We start from the raw sequence: 18,559 nt of genomic DNA, 5'->3' as shown, positions 1-18,559 counted from the left end.
CGCCTCGTTAGCGACACCGGTAGGACTGAGATACTCTCCCGACTCTCGGCTGCCTGTACCTCCCCCGCCAGGAGGGCCCCCGTCACAAGACCCGGTCACTGGGCCGGATCACATGACAGCCCGGATCCTGACTCGCTTCCCAGCCTGCCTTTTCGCAGGCTTGTTATTGCTGGAGTAAGATGGCGGCGGAGAGGGATCCTCCACCGGCGGGGAGCGTAGGGCATGCCGACCTTAGGGAGGTGGAGGACGGCGAGGACCTCTTTGTCAGCACGGCATCGACGCTGGAGGTAAGGCGGCCGCTCGGCGGACGGGACGGCCCGGGAGTCTGATCGCACCGATCATCCCGTGCGGCCGCTGATGCTCATTGTCCGCCTGCAGGCACTGGTGTCTCCGACGCCGACTGGCGACAGCTGTTCGGGCGGCTCGTCGTGCTCCACGCCCGGGTATCACGACTCTAGCTCCGTCTGCGGTCGCCGCCGCCGCCCCCCCCCCTCTCTGACCGCTCCGCCAGCCGGCCGCGGGGAAGGGGCGCATGTTTACGGCTGATATTTGTGCATTTGGGTCTCCTGGGGAGGGGCGTGTGCGGACCGTGAATGTGGGACTAAAATGCATGACCTGCATGCGGGGTTAGGGTGCTGGAGGATAGAGCGGGGTTTGATCCTCTTTGGGGTGTCTGGACTCCGGCTGGTGGGTTCTGTACCTTTAACGGGGCTCCAGGGTTTGCTGGAATTACGTCAGATAAACAGGTTCCTCCATCTCCGGCGCCTGTTCACTGTGGTCCCAGGCCAGGGTTGCCAACTTTGCTAGCTGGAGAGAGATTTTCAATTCGAGACAATTCTGCACACACATGCACACTCTTTTACATGTATGTGACAGTTTTATTGTCTTATAAATGGTCTGCAGGGTTTGCAAACTGCCCCAGGTTGTAGCTCATTTTAGGTTTATGATGGAATAATATAGATTTTCTGTAAGATTTCTTGCATGAGGGCATGTAATGCCAGATTTGTGAGATGTGGCAACCCTGCCAGGCTGTCTGATGGAGGGATGCCCTCATTCTCAAAACTATTCATGTCCGGTTCTGTGCCAGTGTCCAAGTCGAAAGGGAGAGCCGTACCTGCCGTGAGAGAGGGGCTTGGCATCTCCGAGTCTGCTGCCATATGTTTGCCATATATTTGTGAGGATAGCTGGATTGTCCTCCGCTTTGCATGCATTTAAAAGGTTTTCAGGATTATACTCTTTCTGTTTAAATGGGAATTCTTGGAAATGTGCTCAGACAGTTTTTCCTTCATTAATTCTTTCACTAGAGATGTAGAAGACAGTAAAATGCATTTCAGAACATGTAATCCGGAGTCCTCCGACAGCGAGGAGGCTCATCTAGCCTTTGGGTTTTCTGAGCCCTTGGTTATAATGTCAGACTGGTTTAAACTCCTACACTGAAGCAGAATTATTAACTCCAGATTGATCTATTATGGTGGCACTTCAGCTTCATCGCCGCTGTTGTTTGACCGGTTAGACTGCACAGACCTTCAGCTGCTGAAATGCGGATAATTTTGAACTAGCAGCCTAACTTGTTTTAGCTCGGGCCTGTGCTGACCTGGGGTCAGTCTAGCTGCCTTGGGGCGTAAACGCCGTAATGTTTCCGCTTGGAGCCTGCTGAGGGTTCTTTAAAGAGTCGGCAAGTTTGGATTTCTCCTTACGGAGGAGCTTCAGTCTTCTTCTGGCTTAACGCTGCTCTTTGAGTAGATAAGTTCGGATGGTGGCTGCAGTTTCACCTTCTGGAGCGTCGTCAGAAGAGTATTGTTAATTTGTTGTGTTCCCTGTTTGGAGACTGGCTATGTTTATCTCTGTTTATCAATAAACACCTTGACAAAGAACTTCCTGTTCACCTCCAGTTGATCTGGTCAGATCTGTGTAATTCTCACCTTAGGGTCAATAACACAGCCACCTCCCTGAGAGCTAATCCTGTGAGTGCATCTTAAAGTATCTGTGCTTCTTCTGCTCCCTTCCTGGTTCACTGGTCATGCTCTTCCCTTGTGAGATCTTTACAGCTGGGTGTATATTCTCTGAAAGCCTGAGTCATATGACCTGGACTGGGTCTGTACATTAACTACCCTGCTCTTCTAGCTTACTAACTACAAGCTGAAGTGAGGGAAAAAAAACCTGGTGAAGTATTAATCTGTGCAACGATTTTGCGCTTTTTAAACATTATGTTCCCTTGTGCAGCTGATATTATTTTTAAAATGGTGAAACGACTGTGTCCACGAAGGGAAGATCATTTGTAACATCTGTTAATAGGAGCCCATGTCTTTGTGACCTTTCTAGCTCTGATGTGACCTCAGCTGGTAGCCTTTAAATTCAATTTGTGTGCTGGTCTTCATCAAGCCGCAGCTGCTACCGTATTTCACGCTGAAACCCAGGACCGACGCGTCGAGTAAGTGTCTGGTATCTACTCGCAACCAGAGTCCAGAGGCTACGAACCATCAGCTGAATGCAGAATGACTGTGTGGTTACGGGGCGGAGCTCTCCAAGTCGTCTTTCCTTTCGGATGTCGAATATTCTGTTTAAGAATGTGCTGAATGGTGACATTTCTTGGCCCTCCCCTCCCCTTCCTCTGGTAAAATGTTTTCATCAGCAATCCTGCATCCCTTCCTTTTAGTCATTTTTTTTAATGGTACAGGAGAAGATAGTCATTTGTGCCGGGGGGCCTGAAGCCACAGTGGGCGAGCATGTGGAAGAGCTGCTGGACCTCTCTGTGTTTTTGGCCCGAGTTTAGGCTCCTCAGTGGTGGCACTCGGTCCTGGTGTCCTGGTGTTTTCCCCATGGTCCTCCTGAACAAGCAGTTTTCTGCTGTATTTTTCAGCCTGGTTTCCTGTAGTAAAATATCCTGAGTGAAAATAATTTCAAATTGTGGAGTGTAAGGTTGTGAATGGATGGGGATTTGGATAATATGTCTGCTAAAGAAATGACAGGACTGCTGTTTCTGGGATAAATTCATAGTGTTCTTGGCTGAAGTTTGATCCAGATGAGGATTTTTCGGATGAGGTTCAGACATTCATGCACAAACCCATGGTGATCGCTGTTTGAAGGTCCCCAAACCTTCCCTGATAATCCCACAATCACCCTTCATTTCTTTGGGCTGGGACACCAACCCTGACCTCTATCTGCATGTTTGGATCCTTTTTTGTTTCCTGGTGCCAGTCGCGTTATAGATAGTAGTAACATTTTCACTACATCTTCTGAATACTTACCTTCAAATATAATTATTTTCATACACAATCACTATTTTTTGACCTTAACTGTTGTGTGTCAGTATGTAAAGTGGAAGATGAGGGATCAGGAATGTCTGAACATATGTGTCCATCTGCAGTCCGCTTCCATTTTGAAATTGCAGACATGGCTTTATAACACTGACGGATCGGGTTTGGTGCCTCTCTGAGTTGTAGTTCAGGAGACTCCGTGCTTGAAGCTTAAAGGGACGTTGTGGCTGGTAAATATTAGCTGCCTCCTCATGTGTTGCCATCTGTCATGCATTGTGGTGAACATCAAAGCTCCCTGTTATGCTGTTAAGAATATGGGGATTGTTCACAGTTATGGTGTCTAGAATTTGGGGATTGTAACATGACTGAAATTAAAGTGGTAACATTGACAAAAACTGGAACTCCATTGCGTCTCTCTGTCTGTTCGCAGTCCAGCCCCTCTTCTCCTGAACCGGCTAGCCTCCCTGTCGAAGATGTTGGCCCAAGCTCCAACGGACCCAAACCTGCGGAGATTCTTCTCGACGATGACCAAGAGGACCTCTTTGCTGGTAATCATGACACCGTCCTCTCGTGGTCTGCTTGACCCTCACTTCAGGTACCCCTGAGGCTCTTTAAGGATTCCCAGTCTACTCACATGACTACTCATCCCCCTTCAAGCACAACTTGGTTATTCATATGCGGATGACACCAGTGTCCTAACCCTAACCCTAGTCCACAACTATGATGAATCTTCATGCCGGCAGCTAGTCAATGACCTGACACTCTGTGGGGATGAGAACAACCTTGTCTTCAGGTTCAGTAAGATGAAGGAACTAAACCTGCAGTTCAGGAACTGAGCACCATTGCATCACAATCACAACAAAAGTGCTGAGATGAAACCATATCACTCCTACATGTTCCCGGGCTTACGCATTTCAGACCACATCACCTGGCCAACAAACACCACAGCCATGATCATAAAAGCACAACGACCCCTGTACTTCATCGAATATTCCAGCCTACGGATGGCGTCATAACCAGGGGCATCACTGTATGATTAGGGAACCCTCAAAGTTGGAAAAAACCTCTACGGAGAATCGCGAAATTGGCAGAACAGATTACTGGTGCACATGGAGTGACATGGGAATATGATCTACGTGTCGCAGACCTGTAAGCCTCGCTGCCCACAGGAGCCGGGTCATCAACATGCGCTAAGAGCGAAGCTGGGGTGACACATGCTAAGCCAATAGCCCTCATAGCCATACCACTGTGTATAACGTACTTTAGGTAATCACACACTTCAAGTCAAGTAAAGACGTTCGCGTTTGTGTTGTGTGTCCTGTATGTAATGAGCTGGCTGGGTATTTCCCCTCTACCAAGGTCGAATAAAATATCTAGTTTTAGTATTGGAACTATGTCAAATATTTCTGCGTATTTGGTATGTGACCAAGAGGTTGCAGGTTGACGCGTGTGGGTGTTTGTTGTTTTTGTTGCCTGATATGCTTCAATAATATGGGCGGTGTGTGCAAGATGGGTCAAAAATACAAGTCGGGTGGTAAACTGGTAGAAAATAGTGCTGTGTATTGGCTCTGTTGCATGGGGTGTCTGTCACTGAGTGCGCTGTTGGCCCCGCCCACAGAGGCCACAGAGGAAGTGTCCCTGGACAGTCCGGAGAGGGAGCCCATCCTTTCTGATGGCCCATCTCCCGCCATCACTCCTGTGACCCCGACAGCTCTGATCGCACCTCGGGCCGAGCCCAATGTCATCATGGTCTCTGGCATGTTCGAGCAATCCCTCGATGAGGTATGTGGCCCCCACCCCAATACTAAAATAGCCTAGGAATGACACTTCAGTAGTGTGCATACAACAGGAGTGATCTTAATCTGTTTCTAAGGAATTTCCCCATTGTGGGATTAATAAAATCAATCTAATCTAATAAATTTTTGTTGCCCAGGACATTAAACACCCATTGCCCGTTTTCATAATTGCTCTCCATTAATAGCACATTATATAGTGCATCTGCCATTTTGTAGTGCTGTTCGAATTCTCAAAGGCAAATCTGTCTTCTATATTGGACTGTATAATAACCACAGAGCACTTTAAGTAGTGGTGTACAGACTGTGTACATTTATACCATAACACAATGTGAAGCTGACGTCTGTTGTCAGCCGACTTCTGAGAATACAAAAGATTCTCTAAGAGGGCAATTTTTATTCAAATGTGCTCACATTTTTTTTTTTTTTCAGTTTTGAAAAGTATCTTTTTAACTCTGGAATTCTCAGCATTTAAATAATCTAAGAATTAAATTATTTATAAATCATAAAAACCCATATATCTTTTATCTCCTTTATTCCATCTGTTTTTTTGCTATTTGCAAATATCCAGTTGCTAGGATACCAACATCTTGCAATGTGGTGACTGAAACTGTTGTTTTTGTTTCATTTACTAATTAACTGTAGTAGGAATAGTGAACAAAATTGAACCATCCTGAACAGCCATATCGCCTGTTTCGTTTTGCTATAATTTGTAATTCAACTCAAAAACTGATTTCCTAAAATGCAAAACCATAAATTTTTTCAGCTACCATTTAAAACATTCATTACATCTAAAAGAGTGTAATTGTTTAAAACCAGGCACTCGAATGATAAAATTACATACAAAATGTCTGAAAGGATGATATGCGCAGATATGTTAAACACTGCGCGTCAATTGACTCTTGTTATGAAAACAATAAATTTTGCAGCGTTTTTCAGAATCAAGCAAGCATCCCAAAGCTTTCTGTGGGTATGGGTGGTGTGACAATAAAGCCCTAGTCACCTTGAGATGGGGACGAGGCAGGAAGATGTCCCCAATTAAAGCTTTATTCCCCTGAATGGGGGGAGCGGTTCGTTGTTCAGTGCGCCTGAAACGGCGTGACATTTGTATTGCAGCTGGAGGAGGAGGCTGCGGGGGACTCCTTCGACATTCAGATCTCGGTCTCTGATCCAGAGAAAGTCGGTAAGCCTCTGCGTGCCGCCCTGGTCCGCGCTGTGTCCCCCGTGTGTCTTATGATGTAAACAGTGGTGTCCTCTGACCCTGTCCTTTGTGGGAACAGGCCGCAATGGGAGGGCGGCTCAGTGCTGGGAAGCATGAGGTAACGGCGATGTTGTGCAGAGTGCGGATGGCGTGTGTGTGTGTGTATATATATATATGTATGTATATATATATATATGTATGTATATATATATATATGTATGTGTATATATATATGTATGTGTATATATATATGTATGTGTATATATATATGTATGTGTATATATATATGTATGTGTATATATATATATGTATGTATATATATATATATGTATGTGTATATATATATATATATATATGTATATGTATATATATATATATATGTGTATATATATAAATAAAATAAAATATATGTAATATTATAACATAAAGATTTGCAGTGCCTCTTTGAGAAGTACTGGGCCTTTACACTTCCAGGGCTGGGGGTCCAAACCCCTCCCGTGGTTCTGCAGTGTGACATGCAGTGTTAATCAGTGTGTTTGAAATGCCCAGTGTGCAGTTGTTTGTGTAAGTGTGTGCTGTGCATTGTACTCTTACTGGGAGAAGCTGCAGGTTCACTGGGATCCTGTACAGCAGTGTTCCTCAACCCAGTCCGCGAGGACTCGCAGACAGTCCACGTTTTAGCTCCGTCCGAGCTCACAGAATAACTGAACCAAACAATCAAGCCTGCAGAATTCCTGGTGTAAGTGTGTTTGGAGGTGCGTGGGAGCAGTGATGTGGACTGTCTGGTGGGGATCCCTGAGGACTGGGTTTAGAAACACCTCTGTACTGGGTCAGCGCAGATGAAATATGGATGGATCAGGTTGGTCCTTGTTAGCTATCATCATCATCATCATCATCATCACATTTTTGTGAATTATTTAGTAGAAGAAAAAAAATATTTTGCCAAGAGCTGCTTTTCAATGAATGCTGTATAGTCCTACTGTCAGACTGGGCAGGGGATTCTGCCTGCTGACAAGCTCTTTACTTTTATAGCATGTTTATGATGTTTGTTTAACCATCTAGATGTGTTAGAAATAGCAGCAGTAGAAACACTTCTATAAAGTCCCCTCTAACCCAATCTGGAGAGTGATTTCTCGCAAATAAAGAGACACGATTTTTGCTGATTTCAGCAAAGAGCCAGGTGTTCGAGGCGCACAGTTCCTCTTCTTGGTAGCTAAGCGATACCGTCGCGTAGATTTCGTCCGAATCCTGGGTGCGATGGTGGGTGTGACTATTTCCTGCAAGCGCTTGCCGCAATAATGAGTGGGAAACATGCAGTCGTGTCCACCCACCCATCCTGGCCGCGGCTGTGCTGGTGGCGTGTCTCTTCCCTGGCCCACACACTTCCCTGATGTTTACTCAGAAGAGTCCCGCTAAGACAGCAAGTGAAATGTGCAGATTGGCGCAGCGTCACTTTAAAAGGCCTTTGAAACCTGCACAGTGTAACCATGCCCCACCTAGGCTAAGACCAGCACTGACGCAGTGACTTTTATCTCCTCAGGAGATGGTATGAATGCTTATATGGCCTACAAAGTGACCACGAAGGTGAGAGACACTATTATGCCTTACTCTCCTGTCACCTTTCACGTTTTGTGCCCTTCTTTTTGGAAGTGAATGCTTTAAGTGACACGCATCTGGTGTTGCCTTGAACGCAGACGTCCCTGACGGTTTTCAGCAGAAACGACTTCTCCGTGAAGAGGCGCTTCAGCGACTTCCTTGGCTTACACAGCAAACTGGCCTCCAAGTACATGCATATTGGCTACATTGTGCCACCCGCGCCAGAGAAAAGCATTGTGGGTAAGCATCAGAGCATTGTGGGTAATCATCAGTGCATTGTGGGTAAGCATCAGCCGTCTTTTAACATGCCATGATTTTTTCCCCCTCATCCTCTAGGAAATGTAGGTTACTTCATAATTTGTAATATAATTTTAGTGTACTTAAATTTTCTAGTAATTGAAGGCACGTGTGAGTGTCTTTCAAACTGACAGGAGACTGAGGATTATTACTAACAGCTTTCAGAATTTTTTTTCCCCAGTGTTGTAACATGGGATTTTGTGCTTTTGATTACCGTGGGGAATTACAAGTACTTCAGCCTTCAAGTCAAAAAATCCAGATAATTTTCTTCCTTTCAGTTACTAAAAAACACTGGCCAGAGTGTGGTGTGTGACATCTGGTTGATGTGTTGTAATAAACAGGCATGACAAAAGTCAAAGTGGGAAAGGAGGACTTGTCATCCACGGAATTCGTGGAGAAGCGAAGATCTGCTTTGGAAAGGTATGAACTGGACTTCTGCTTTGTAGAGAAAGCGTTTTATACACGTTAATAATAACCGCTGAGTGTCACTTCAATCCCACGTCACATTCCTCTGATGGGAAGCTTGGTTACAAAATTCTCTTTCTGCTGATGATTCACGGCTCCCAGATTTAGTGCGGAAAGTGACTTAACTCCCTGGGCGCCACCTGGACTCTCCTGGAACTACAATATTTTTAATTTCCCAGTAGACAAACAGTCTATTTCACCCACTGCCTCGCTCTGTGTCTTAGTGATCCAAGATTAATTTTGTATTGTAATTTTTTTTTTATTTTTATTTTTTTTTTTTTTTTAAAAAGGTTGTTTCTATGGCGAAGGGATCAGGTTCAGAAGACCTCTGAATTGCTTTTGGATAGTCTGCTTGCCGGATGGCGTAATAAATATCACATGCTTTGGCTGTTAGGAAAATTGGCTCACTCTGTCTCCAGTGCGAATTTCAATAACACCATGTGTTTTAAGGCCCTCTGAACAGCAGTGGTAAATCTAATCTCATGAACATGTTGCCGTTTAATCATTAACGAAGTGATCTTTCCTCTCTTGGAGCTCTCCCATGCTTTTTTGTTTTTTAAATTGTTCATTTTTAATTGCTGTTAAAATAGCTGAAATGAGAAGTTTGTCATGTTCTGCCAGATAGTTAAGGCTGGCTGTTCAGTGAATGAGTATAACCGTGGTATTCGACTGGGCATCGCTGCCACACTTTTTCCTGGGAGAGCCAGTCGGCGTTTGTATGGTTGTTCTTGATGCAGCCTGATGTTTCTTTCCGGATGCCTTCTGGGAGTGTCTGCCCTCAGTGGTTCCCCCTTCCAGTGCTGTGTGGAGACTTCAGTGTAAAGAGCATCGTTGTTCTGGTCTTTTAGGACGGAAAGGTTAAGCAGCGCAGTATTAGGTAAATAATTATCACTGAACCCTCGGACCTCGCTGCTGTCAGTGCCGGGATATGCCGGCGGATCTCTGGAGCCCTGCAGAACCACGCGCCCCCCTCCCCCCAACACTCCCTGACATGCCTGATATTTCGCCCTGCGCCATCCACGTTTTGCTCATTCTGATGAATCAAAGGGAAATTTAAATAAAGTGAGGCCGTGGCATTTTTCTGCCCTTTTTGTAATCGCATTGATTGACGCGAAGGTCAGCCAGTGATGGGCCGGTGCATGTCGGATCCCAGAGAACTGAATCCTGATGGCTGAGTCCATTCGCACACGAGCCGTGGCGACCAGCCCCCAGGCACCGGTGTGCGACCAGCCCCCAGGCACCGGTGTGCGACCAGCCCCCAGGCACCGGTGTGCGACCAGCCCCCAGGCACCGGTGTGCGACCAGCCCCCAGCCCCCAGGCACCGGTGTGCGACCAGCCCCCAGCCCCCAGGCACCGGTGTGCGACCAGCCCCCAGGCACCGGTGTGCCATCGGTGGGAGCAATACTGCTTTTTTTTTTTCTAGGAACAATATTTAGAAAAATGTCATTGTAAATATTGATTCATTTTCAAGGCTCATTGAGTGTGTCTGGCCTCGTTTTCAGTGTCCATGATGAATTATTAATGCTAAATATAATGTCAGCTGGTCAGCTTGGAAGCGTGAGGGAAACAGTAGACTTACTGCGGTGGAGGTTGACTTGGGTGGGCCGAGTTTCACATTTTTTATTGTATCATGTTGATTTTTTTTGTTAGCTTTTTTTTTTTTTTTTTTAAATACAACATGAATGGAATTCCATTTTGTATTGATATCAAAGAAGGCAATAATGGTATCTGATCAGAGTGGGAGGAGTGGGATGGCCTGCTGGGAGTTCCCCAACCCGCCTCCTGACCTGACCTACCTCCTCTCCTCCTCCTCCTCCTCCTCCTCCTAGCCACTGCTCTGAAATGCGACCTGTATGCAACGCATGTTATGAAACTGCCATGATTTAAATTTATTTATTTATTTATTTTTTCTCGCCGCAGGTATCTGATGCGGACGGTGAAGCACCCAGTTCTGCTGCAGGATCCAGACGTCCTTCAGTTTCTGGAGAGCTCTGAGGTGACTCCGTCTATGGTGGTGATGATGTGAAGGGTTTCACTTTCCGCTGGTCTGAACTCATTTGCCGGTTCACGTCATTCACATGTCATGCATAGTATGATGCATGTTTATATATACAGTCAGTGGCCATCGTAATAGGTATACCTAACCAGTATTTTTTCTGCCAGTTCTGCTTCAAGGGTAGACGAGTACATTGTCCAGAGAAGTCATGCTGTACATACGCTGTTGTACCGAGCTGTAATTTTAGCACTTGTGGCCTTCCTGTTACCTCTAACAAGTCTGGTTATTCTCTCCTGACCACTTTCGTTAACAAGGTATGTCCAGCACCATTCCCTATGAACTCTTGACACTGTAGTGCATGAAAATGCCAGGAGGACACCCGATTGTGAGATGCTGGAAGCGACGCAGGCACTGGAGCTCGTGCCACGCTCACAAACGCTTCGATCGCATATCGTAGCCACGCTAATGCTTAGCCATGCAGTATGTGAACCTTCTGACCCTGTCTGTCTGCTCCAGGCTGTTTGCTTAACGAGGTATTACCTAATCAGCCGGCCACTGAATGTACACAGGCGACTCACTCAAAGCCACAGCCGCAGTGATTTGTAAGAAGTCAGATACAGACACTTTTGACACTTGTGGGTCCTTTTAGTGCTTAATGGCATCATACCATCCAAAGAGTCTGCTGAACTAAAGTATGAATTTTATGGGGGGAGCACGCTTTAACAAACCTGGGGGTGCTGAGTGGCTGTAAAATCCCAGGAAATCCTCCTGGGGTGTCGAATCGTGACCGGAGCGCCACCTTCACCTTTCCACGTCCTGCCGTTATTGCCGGACATCCGGAATGAAGATTCCTGACAGTTTTCGAGTCCCCGTTTTAGGGAAGGGCGAGTTTCCTGCCCCGTTTGTCTATCCGTGTTCCTGTAGAATGACTGTATTAATCCAACTTGCAGTGAAGCTAAGTATCACTTGGGGGGTGGGGGGGGGTGGGGGGGTTAACGCTTCAGAGCAATTGAAAGCTATTTTTGCCTGTTTTGTCCCTCTGAGAGCTCTCCTAAGCCAGCGTATTAAATTAGGTCCCACAGCATTGAAATGTATGGTGGCGGAGGAACCCCCCCCGGCCGCGTGCTGCCGGCTCTCCCTCTGGGACAGGGGGTCCGAGACCCAGCCTGTTAACCGGTTTGTTTGCCCTTATTTGTCATTTTGTTCCAGCTGCCGCGTGCAGTTAGCACCCAGGCGCTGAGTGGGGCCGGGATATTGAGAATGGTAAACAGGGCGGCCGACGCTGTCAACAGGATGACGATCAAGATGAATGAGGCAGACGTGGTGAGGGTTCCTTCCTGGCCTGAATAATGAGGCGAATTAATGAGCCTCTCCCACCCGAATGCTTACGTTTCGTTGGCCGGAAGCGTGCCAGAATGGAGCCAGCAGCCAACAGTGCTCTGGCAGTCACTTTCCTGTCACTTAGCTGTCAGGCCGCTGTGCACCTTGTTTAGTTGCTTGCTTTGTTTGTGGGAGAAGGCCTCCGTGGTCGTCTTAGACCTCTGGGTCTTCTCTCAGTTCCTCCCTTCCCATCTCCTGTTTTTCTCGGTTACTAGCATGATCTGTTCGTTGGTGATACCTGTGCGTAAGTCATCACATTTTGACTCGTCTCCGGCCTGCATCTGTGTTTCTGTCCAAGTGGTTTGAGGAGAAGCAGCAGCAGTTTGAGAACCTGGACCAGCAGCTCAGGAAGCTCCATGGCAGTGTGGAGGCTCTGGTCTGCCACAGGAAAGGTGAACTTCTCTGCTTTGCCCCAGTGCTTTGACTTCCTCAGATTCCTGATCTCTTCCGTCTCATGCCAATGGGCTCCCAGTTAGAATGTGTAAATGGGATGAACTTTGTATTTTCACCCATTGGCCCTGAAGTGTCCTTTAGTTGCTGCTCTACGGGTGATATCTGATGGACTACAGAAGATCCATCACTTTAGGGACCTGTAGGTATAGGGGAATATGACCTTCTTTTCCTTGTATCACATCACATCTGTGAACATGTTCAGTAACTCTATGAAGTTATGCAGCGTGTCCTGACGTCTGAGTGACATCTCCCCACCTCCTTCCTTCTAGAACTCTCTGTCAACACAGCATCCTTTGCTAGAAGCGCCGCCATGCTGGGGAACTCTGAGGACCATACGGCGCTGTCCCGGGCGCTGTCCCAGCTCGCCGAGGTGGAGGAGAAGATCGACCAGCTTCACCAGGAGCAGGCCTACGCTGACTTCTACCTGTTCTCCGAGCTACTGGGGGACTACGTGCGGCTCATTACTGCCGTAAAGGTGTGGTATTTGGACCAGCTGCTCACAGCATACAGAGGATAATACCGTGAATTAATGTTGTCAAGCGTCTCATTGAAGCTCGATGGATTGGATGTTGGATGTCAAAGGTCATTACAGACTTATAGAGCGTTGATATGCCCCCAAATGATGATCCTTGAAGATCTTCGGTTCTCAGCTGTGTCACTGCCCACAGGCCGTGTTCGAGAATCGCATGAAGACCTGGTCCAAGTGGCAGGATGCGCAGCTCATGTTGCAGAAGAAGCGGGAGGCTGAGTCCAAGCTGCAGTTCACCAACAAGCCGGACAAGTTGCAACAGGCCAAGGATGAGATCAAGGAGGTGAGAGCAGAGTGCAGGCAGAGCTGGTTCTGGGCGGACATCTGGTCCACCATCCAGCATGGTCTCAGGAGAGAAGGTCCTGTGGGCTTGTGCTGCCCATGTTGCCCTCAAGCCTCATTTTGCATTTCTGGATCTCCAGAATGATTACAGCTCATAGCTTGGTGTGAACTAAGGAAACTCATTGGCCCCTGTGTCTGAGAGCAAAATTATATCCAGGGATGGACATAACTGGCACACAAGTACGTATTCACCTTTAAAAACGGCACGTGCGCCGATATGACACAAAATTATCCTGCATTTTAGCTTTTATATGCTAATTCGTACTTCATTTGCGGTATAGAGGTTAAAATGCACGATAATTTCTTGTCATATCGGCGCAAATGCACATAAAATGCGTACGCATTCACGCTGTTACAACAATCGATTGCCGCACGTATCGCCTTTAAAGATGAATGCGTACTTGCGTACCTGTTATGTCAATCCCTGATTATATCCTTAAGCTGGACCAGCTCTGAACTAACCAGCTCTGTCTCTCTTTTGCATATGTGCCACAGAGGAAAATTCCCATTACTTCTGGAATTTAAACCCCTTAAAAAGTGCACTAGACACATCTGTTCAAATCAGTTAAATTCAGCAGGTTTGCAGAGATGGTGACTGGGCGCCCCCTGGTGGCTGGAAAAAAAACCTTAATATTAAGGAAGGTGGGGACTAATTGGTCTGCCATGAATCTGCCTGTTCTGTGGTTGTCCTGTGAGGTGGGGGGGCATAGTCTTGCACCTTAGCTGCACCATGTGTTCATTCCCACATTGCCTGTAATCCAGTGCTCTTCAGAAGTGCTGTCAGGAGAATGGGTGCAGTAACTGTCCCTGTCTCTCTGCCAGCTCGCTCCCCCACCCCCATCTGTTTTACCGCTCTCATGTCACATGGTACATTTCAGTTTCAGGAAAACGTAATGGCTCCATCTCAAATATTTTCAGTGTTCCCTATATGCTAGTGTTGTATGATTCCTGTCACAGACAGCGAGCGACCAAACACGTGTTCAGACCGATTCGGCTGCTACCAGACGTGACTGGTCATGTGACTCTGTAACATGGCGAATAAAACAACGTTGTAAAAACTGCTGCCTCCCCATCCTGGCCAAAGGATTTCTGTACAAAACGGCAGCAGGCTCATTTCTTTATTATTATTATTATTATTATTATTATTATTATTATTATTTTGAGTCCTGAGCATTTTCAGCCTTTTTAATTTTTGCATTTTCCCTGTCATGCCTCACGCAGGAGATCGAGGAGGTAGGATTCCTACGACTGCCGTTTCCCCTTGGGGGCCTCCCTCGCCATGCCAAGCTGCCCCCCTACCCCCCCCCCCCCCCGCTATGTGTCACATGGTCCTGTTCGTCCAAGCGCAGGACCCCCTGAAATTGGATGTCTGTTGATTAAAAAAACAAAACAAAACAAAACAAAAACAAGTATAGACTGTCCTTCACGAACGGACCCATGTGACCTTTCGTTTAACCTAAACGGCGAATCGATCGCTGCTCGCTTTCTTTTGTCTTGCTCCATCTTTTCCAGTTTTCTACACCACTTTTAAAGCATATTCACCCACTTTGCCTTTTGTTGTTGTCCTGCATTAAACACCAGGCCGGAAAACACACCAGTTCCACCATGTCCTTCCTCCTTGTACCATGTGACCCCGGCCTCCCACCAATGGGCAGCCTGCGAGTGCATTCAAAAACCAAAGTAAAAGCCATTTGTGAATTTGCTCAGGAAATGGCATGGTGTCCAATAGGAGAATAACTAATACCAGAACGGAATAACTTCCATGAAGGCTCCGCTCTCCTTCTGTGCTTGGTGGTTTTATGCTGGATTTCTTTATTTATTTATTAATCAATCATACAGGAACGGCGATGATGAGTTGAGTTGTCTGGAGGAGCATTCATATCGTTAACATCAGCCACACATCATCCCCTGTGCCTAAACCATTCCGAACACCACGTCTGTCCATCCTGCTGTGTTGTTGTCAGTGGTGGAGTGCTCTGAGATCTGGCCCTGCGTCTTAGGGGTCATGCTGGCCAGTCGGGCCTCATCTGGTGCTGACGTCCAGCTCTCCTGTTCTTCTGGTCATTTCAGTGGGAGGCCAAGGTGCAGCAGGGGGAGCGGGATTTTGAGCAGATCTCGAAAACCATCCGCAAGGAGGTGGGCAGGTTTGAGGTGAGTGTCCAGCCGTGCCCTCCAGTAGCAGTCGGGATGGTGTTTTGTAACTTAACATAAGCAGTGTGAAGTGATTATGCGTATTAGAATTTCTGACAAAGGTCTTGGGTTATTTTTGGTGAAATTCAACTTCTGATTTCTCAAATTTGTTTGCGTAGCTGATGCTTTTACCAGAGAAGTGTGAGGGAAAGGAATCAGGCTCAGGCAGTGTCCTTGAAATGTGGTTTAAGGGCTTTGGTCAAGGACCCAGCAGTGATAGGATGGCTCAGCCATCCGTGGGATTTGAACCCACAGCCTTCCGGACATGTGTACAGATACCAAACCCACCTAACCGCACACCAGTTCCCATCTTGCCCTGAAACTGCCTTTGCTGTAACACCTCCCAATTCTGTGCTGTTATCTCTCTTCTGAACTTACCGTGTGGCGTTTGCTCTGTCTGCAGAAGCAGAGAGTGAACGATTTCAAGGTGGCCATCATCAAGTACCTGGAGTCACTAGTGCAGACCCAGCAGCAGGTATGGCGAGAGTCCGACTGGGCCGCTTTGTGAATGTGAGGTCCAGGAACGCCCACCCGCACACCTCTGTCTGTCCGCTCACAAGCACACTTCCTTTCATATTGATGACCCTCCTTTCAGTTCCAGCCTGTGGGACATCTCAAAGGGTTTTGTTAGATTCAGTCTCCAGGCTGCCTTGAGACATTTTTGGTGTGGTGGCGTTTTGAATTGTAGTGTTATATATTCAGGTTTACATTATACTAACTTTGCTCATTCAGGTTTACATAATACTAACTTTGCTTTAATGCTCATGCAAAGCATTAAATGGTACCTGGGAATAAGAAAGATTCCCTGTAGAACATGATTTTTACTTCTTATTCCTTGTACTGATTGATTATCCAGGTTGTTAGTGGTTTAAGTCCTACGTGGGGGCTTCTGTGACTTGGGCAGTGAAGCCGTTACTGACTAATGTCGCCATTCCCCCCTCGTGTTTCCACAGCTGATAAAATACTGGGAGGCTTTCTTACCGGAAGCCAAGGCTATCGCGTGAGCAGACTGTCAGCCGGCCGTGCTGACGGCACTGGTGAATGATCGCACTTCTGTTTACATCATAACCTCACGTTAAAGATGATGCACGGATGAAGCAAATCGAAATCCTCCCAAATAAAACCACTATATATAAATATATAAATATATTTTTAAATAGTTTGTTTCGAGGGTGCTGGTCCTCGCCTGATTCGGATCGGGGTTTGAAGCCTGCAGAGCTCGTCGAATGGCTGACGTCTGGTCTCCTGTTTTGATTTAATTTTTGATTTTTGATGTTTTTTTTAATTTCAGCACTTCGTGCATTTTTTTTAGTCGATTTTGTTTGTTTGTTTGTTTAATAAAGTCTTGTCTGAAGTACTTATCAGAAATTCATTGAATTTTCCCTTTATATTCCTCAGCAGAAACATTTGAATACTTGTAGTGTTAATAAAGGATTTACTTCAAGGGGCAAATTAGGGAGCTTTTTCCCATTTATGTTCTTAGTGGATGGGTTTGTAATGTGATGTTCATTTTCCAAAAGCTGGGTCAGACAGTCCCTGGAGCAATTGAGGGTAAGTGCCTTATTCAGAGGCCCGATGTGACATCACCCTGCGGTCCCTGGGATTTGAACCACTGACCTTCTGATCACACAATCACACACACCACTCACACTGCCTCTTTCATTTAGTAGCTCTTAATATATAATAGTTGTAGGACCTTTGTTTAATTAAACCACTATATATATATATAAATATATTAAAAAATCACGAAGGATGAGGTCTATTTCTGCTCGTGGGGGTGTTGAGTCACCTGACCCTAGCTGTGCGGACAGCGTCGAGAGCAGGAGCATGTCATCTGACCCGTTCCCTGGCACTCTGTAAAAGGGGAACACGCGTTGATGGATTTACTGCCACAGAAAGGAAAACCCCGGCATCACAGCCAACTATTTTGCATGTTTGCACCACGTAAAACATATTAAAAGGTAACCGGCTACAATTCATGCACTTTTTATGCGCTATTTGTGCATGGTTCCCCAGTCTTTAATCCCCCTTAAGAGGATTTAAAGCTTTTCTGTGATCCCCAAATTACCCTCCCGTCTCTTGGTCAGATTTGCAGGCCATTCCTGGGAGCGTCATAGGCAGCCATCTTTAAGTACAGTTGCGTTCGAGGAGCCCAGGGTACCAGGCGAAGGCCGGAGTATCTCGTGGTGCACAAAACCCGCACCCCTGACAAGCCCTGTCAGCTGTTAGACTCTGCATATACGTCCTGGACTGCTGTCAAAAAGTATAATGGCTGGAGGTGTGTGCCTATTGACGAGCTGTCACAGTTAGGCCGTGCTCGGTGCCCGTTAGAGTGGAGGTTCGGCGCAGAGGATTATGGGAGTCCTGGCCCCTTTTCTGGAAGGACCGGAAGGTAGCCAGGTGCGGACATGGGAATGCAGGTGTTTCTGCTACGGTGCTCCCCGCATAGGGAAACTTCCAAACTGAGAGCTGTCTAAAACGTCAATGAAAAGCGTGATACTGCCAGCAATCGTGGAGTTTAATGCTTTATGGCCTTTGACGCTCTGCATGTGGACTCAATTCATTAGCCACAATTAAGCTTTTGGTTAAATTAATCTCATTTTACCAAAATAGCTATTTATACGTATTCAGCAAACACATCCAAAATGACCTGCATTTCAGAGAGCGGGGTCAGTCAGTCCCTGGAACAAAGGGGATAATTTTACATAACCTCTTAAATAATTGAGCTTGGCTCAAGGGTCCAACAGTGAAATCACTCTGCTAGCAGTGGGATTTTAATCTGGGACCTTCTAAACACAAGCACCACACCCTAACTCATCGAGCCACACATATCGCCTTTCGCATGCCCTCCTCATCTGCCGCACGCTTCTGGGATAGTCTCCTGATTACTGATGACTATGGGATGGGTAAGTGCATGGTTGGGTGGATGATATTTTTTGCCAGTGGATCATCCTCACATTAAATCACTGAAGCGGGGAGCAGGTGTTATGGTAGTTAGGGTCAGAGATGTTTACGCTGAAGGCTTGAGTGCTAGGTGGATCCCTGCTGTTGTACCATTG

The 18,559-nt window shown here is 46.6% G+C and overlaps 1 protein-coding gene across 1 annotated transcript; it reads left to right on the top strand.

Annotated features, from left to right (window-relative positions):
• On the top strand, positions 1–16,857 carry snx2 (sorting nexin 2). The gene is made up of 15 exons (XM_023836680.2): positions 1–287; positions 3,688–3,805; positions 4,876–5,039; positions 6,167–6,233; positions 7,792–7,835; positions 7,946–8,087; positions 8,486–8,564; positions 10,531–10,606; positions 11,816–11,929; positions 12,285–12,378; positions 12,709–12,914; positions 13,108–13,251; positions 15,381–15,461; positions 15,904–15,975; positions 16,454–16,857. The coding sequence occupies exons 1-15, from the start codon at positions 180–182 to the stop codon at positions 16,502–16,504; spliced, it is 1,560 nt and encodes a 519-aa protein (XP_023692448.1). The 5' UTR covers positions 1–179; the 3' UTR covers positions 16,505–16,857.
• The last annotated feature ends 1,702 nt before the right edge of the window (positions 16,858–18,559 follow it).

Source organism: Paramormyrops kingsleyae, chromosome 2, assembly GCF_048594095.1.
Source record: "Paramormyrops kingsleyae isolate MSU_618 chromosome 2, PKINGS_0.4, whole genome shotgun sequence".
Classification (NCBI taxonomy): domain Eukaryota; kingdom Metazoa; phylum Chordata; class Actinopteri; order Osteoglossiformes; family Mormyridae; genus Paramormyrops; species Paramormyrops kingsleyae.
This window is presented reverse-complemented; position numbering and strand designations above follow the sequence as displayed.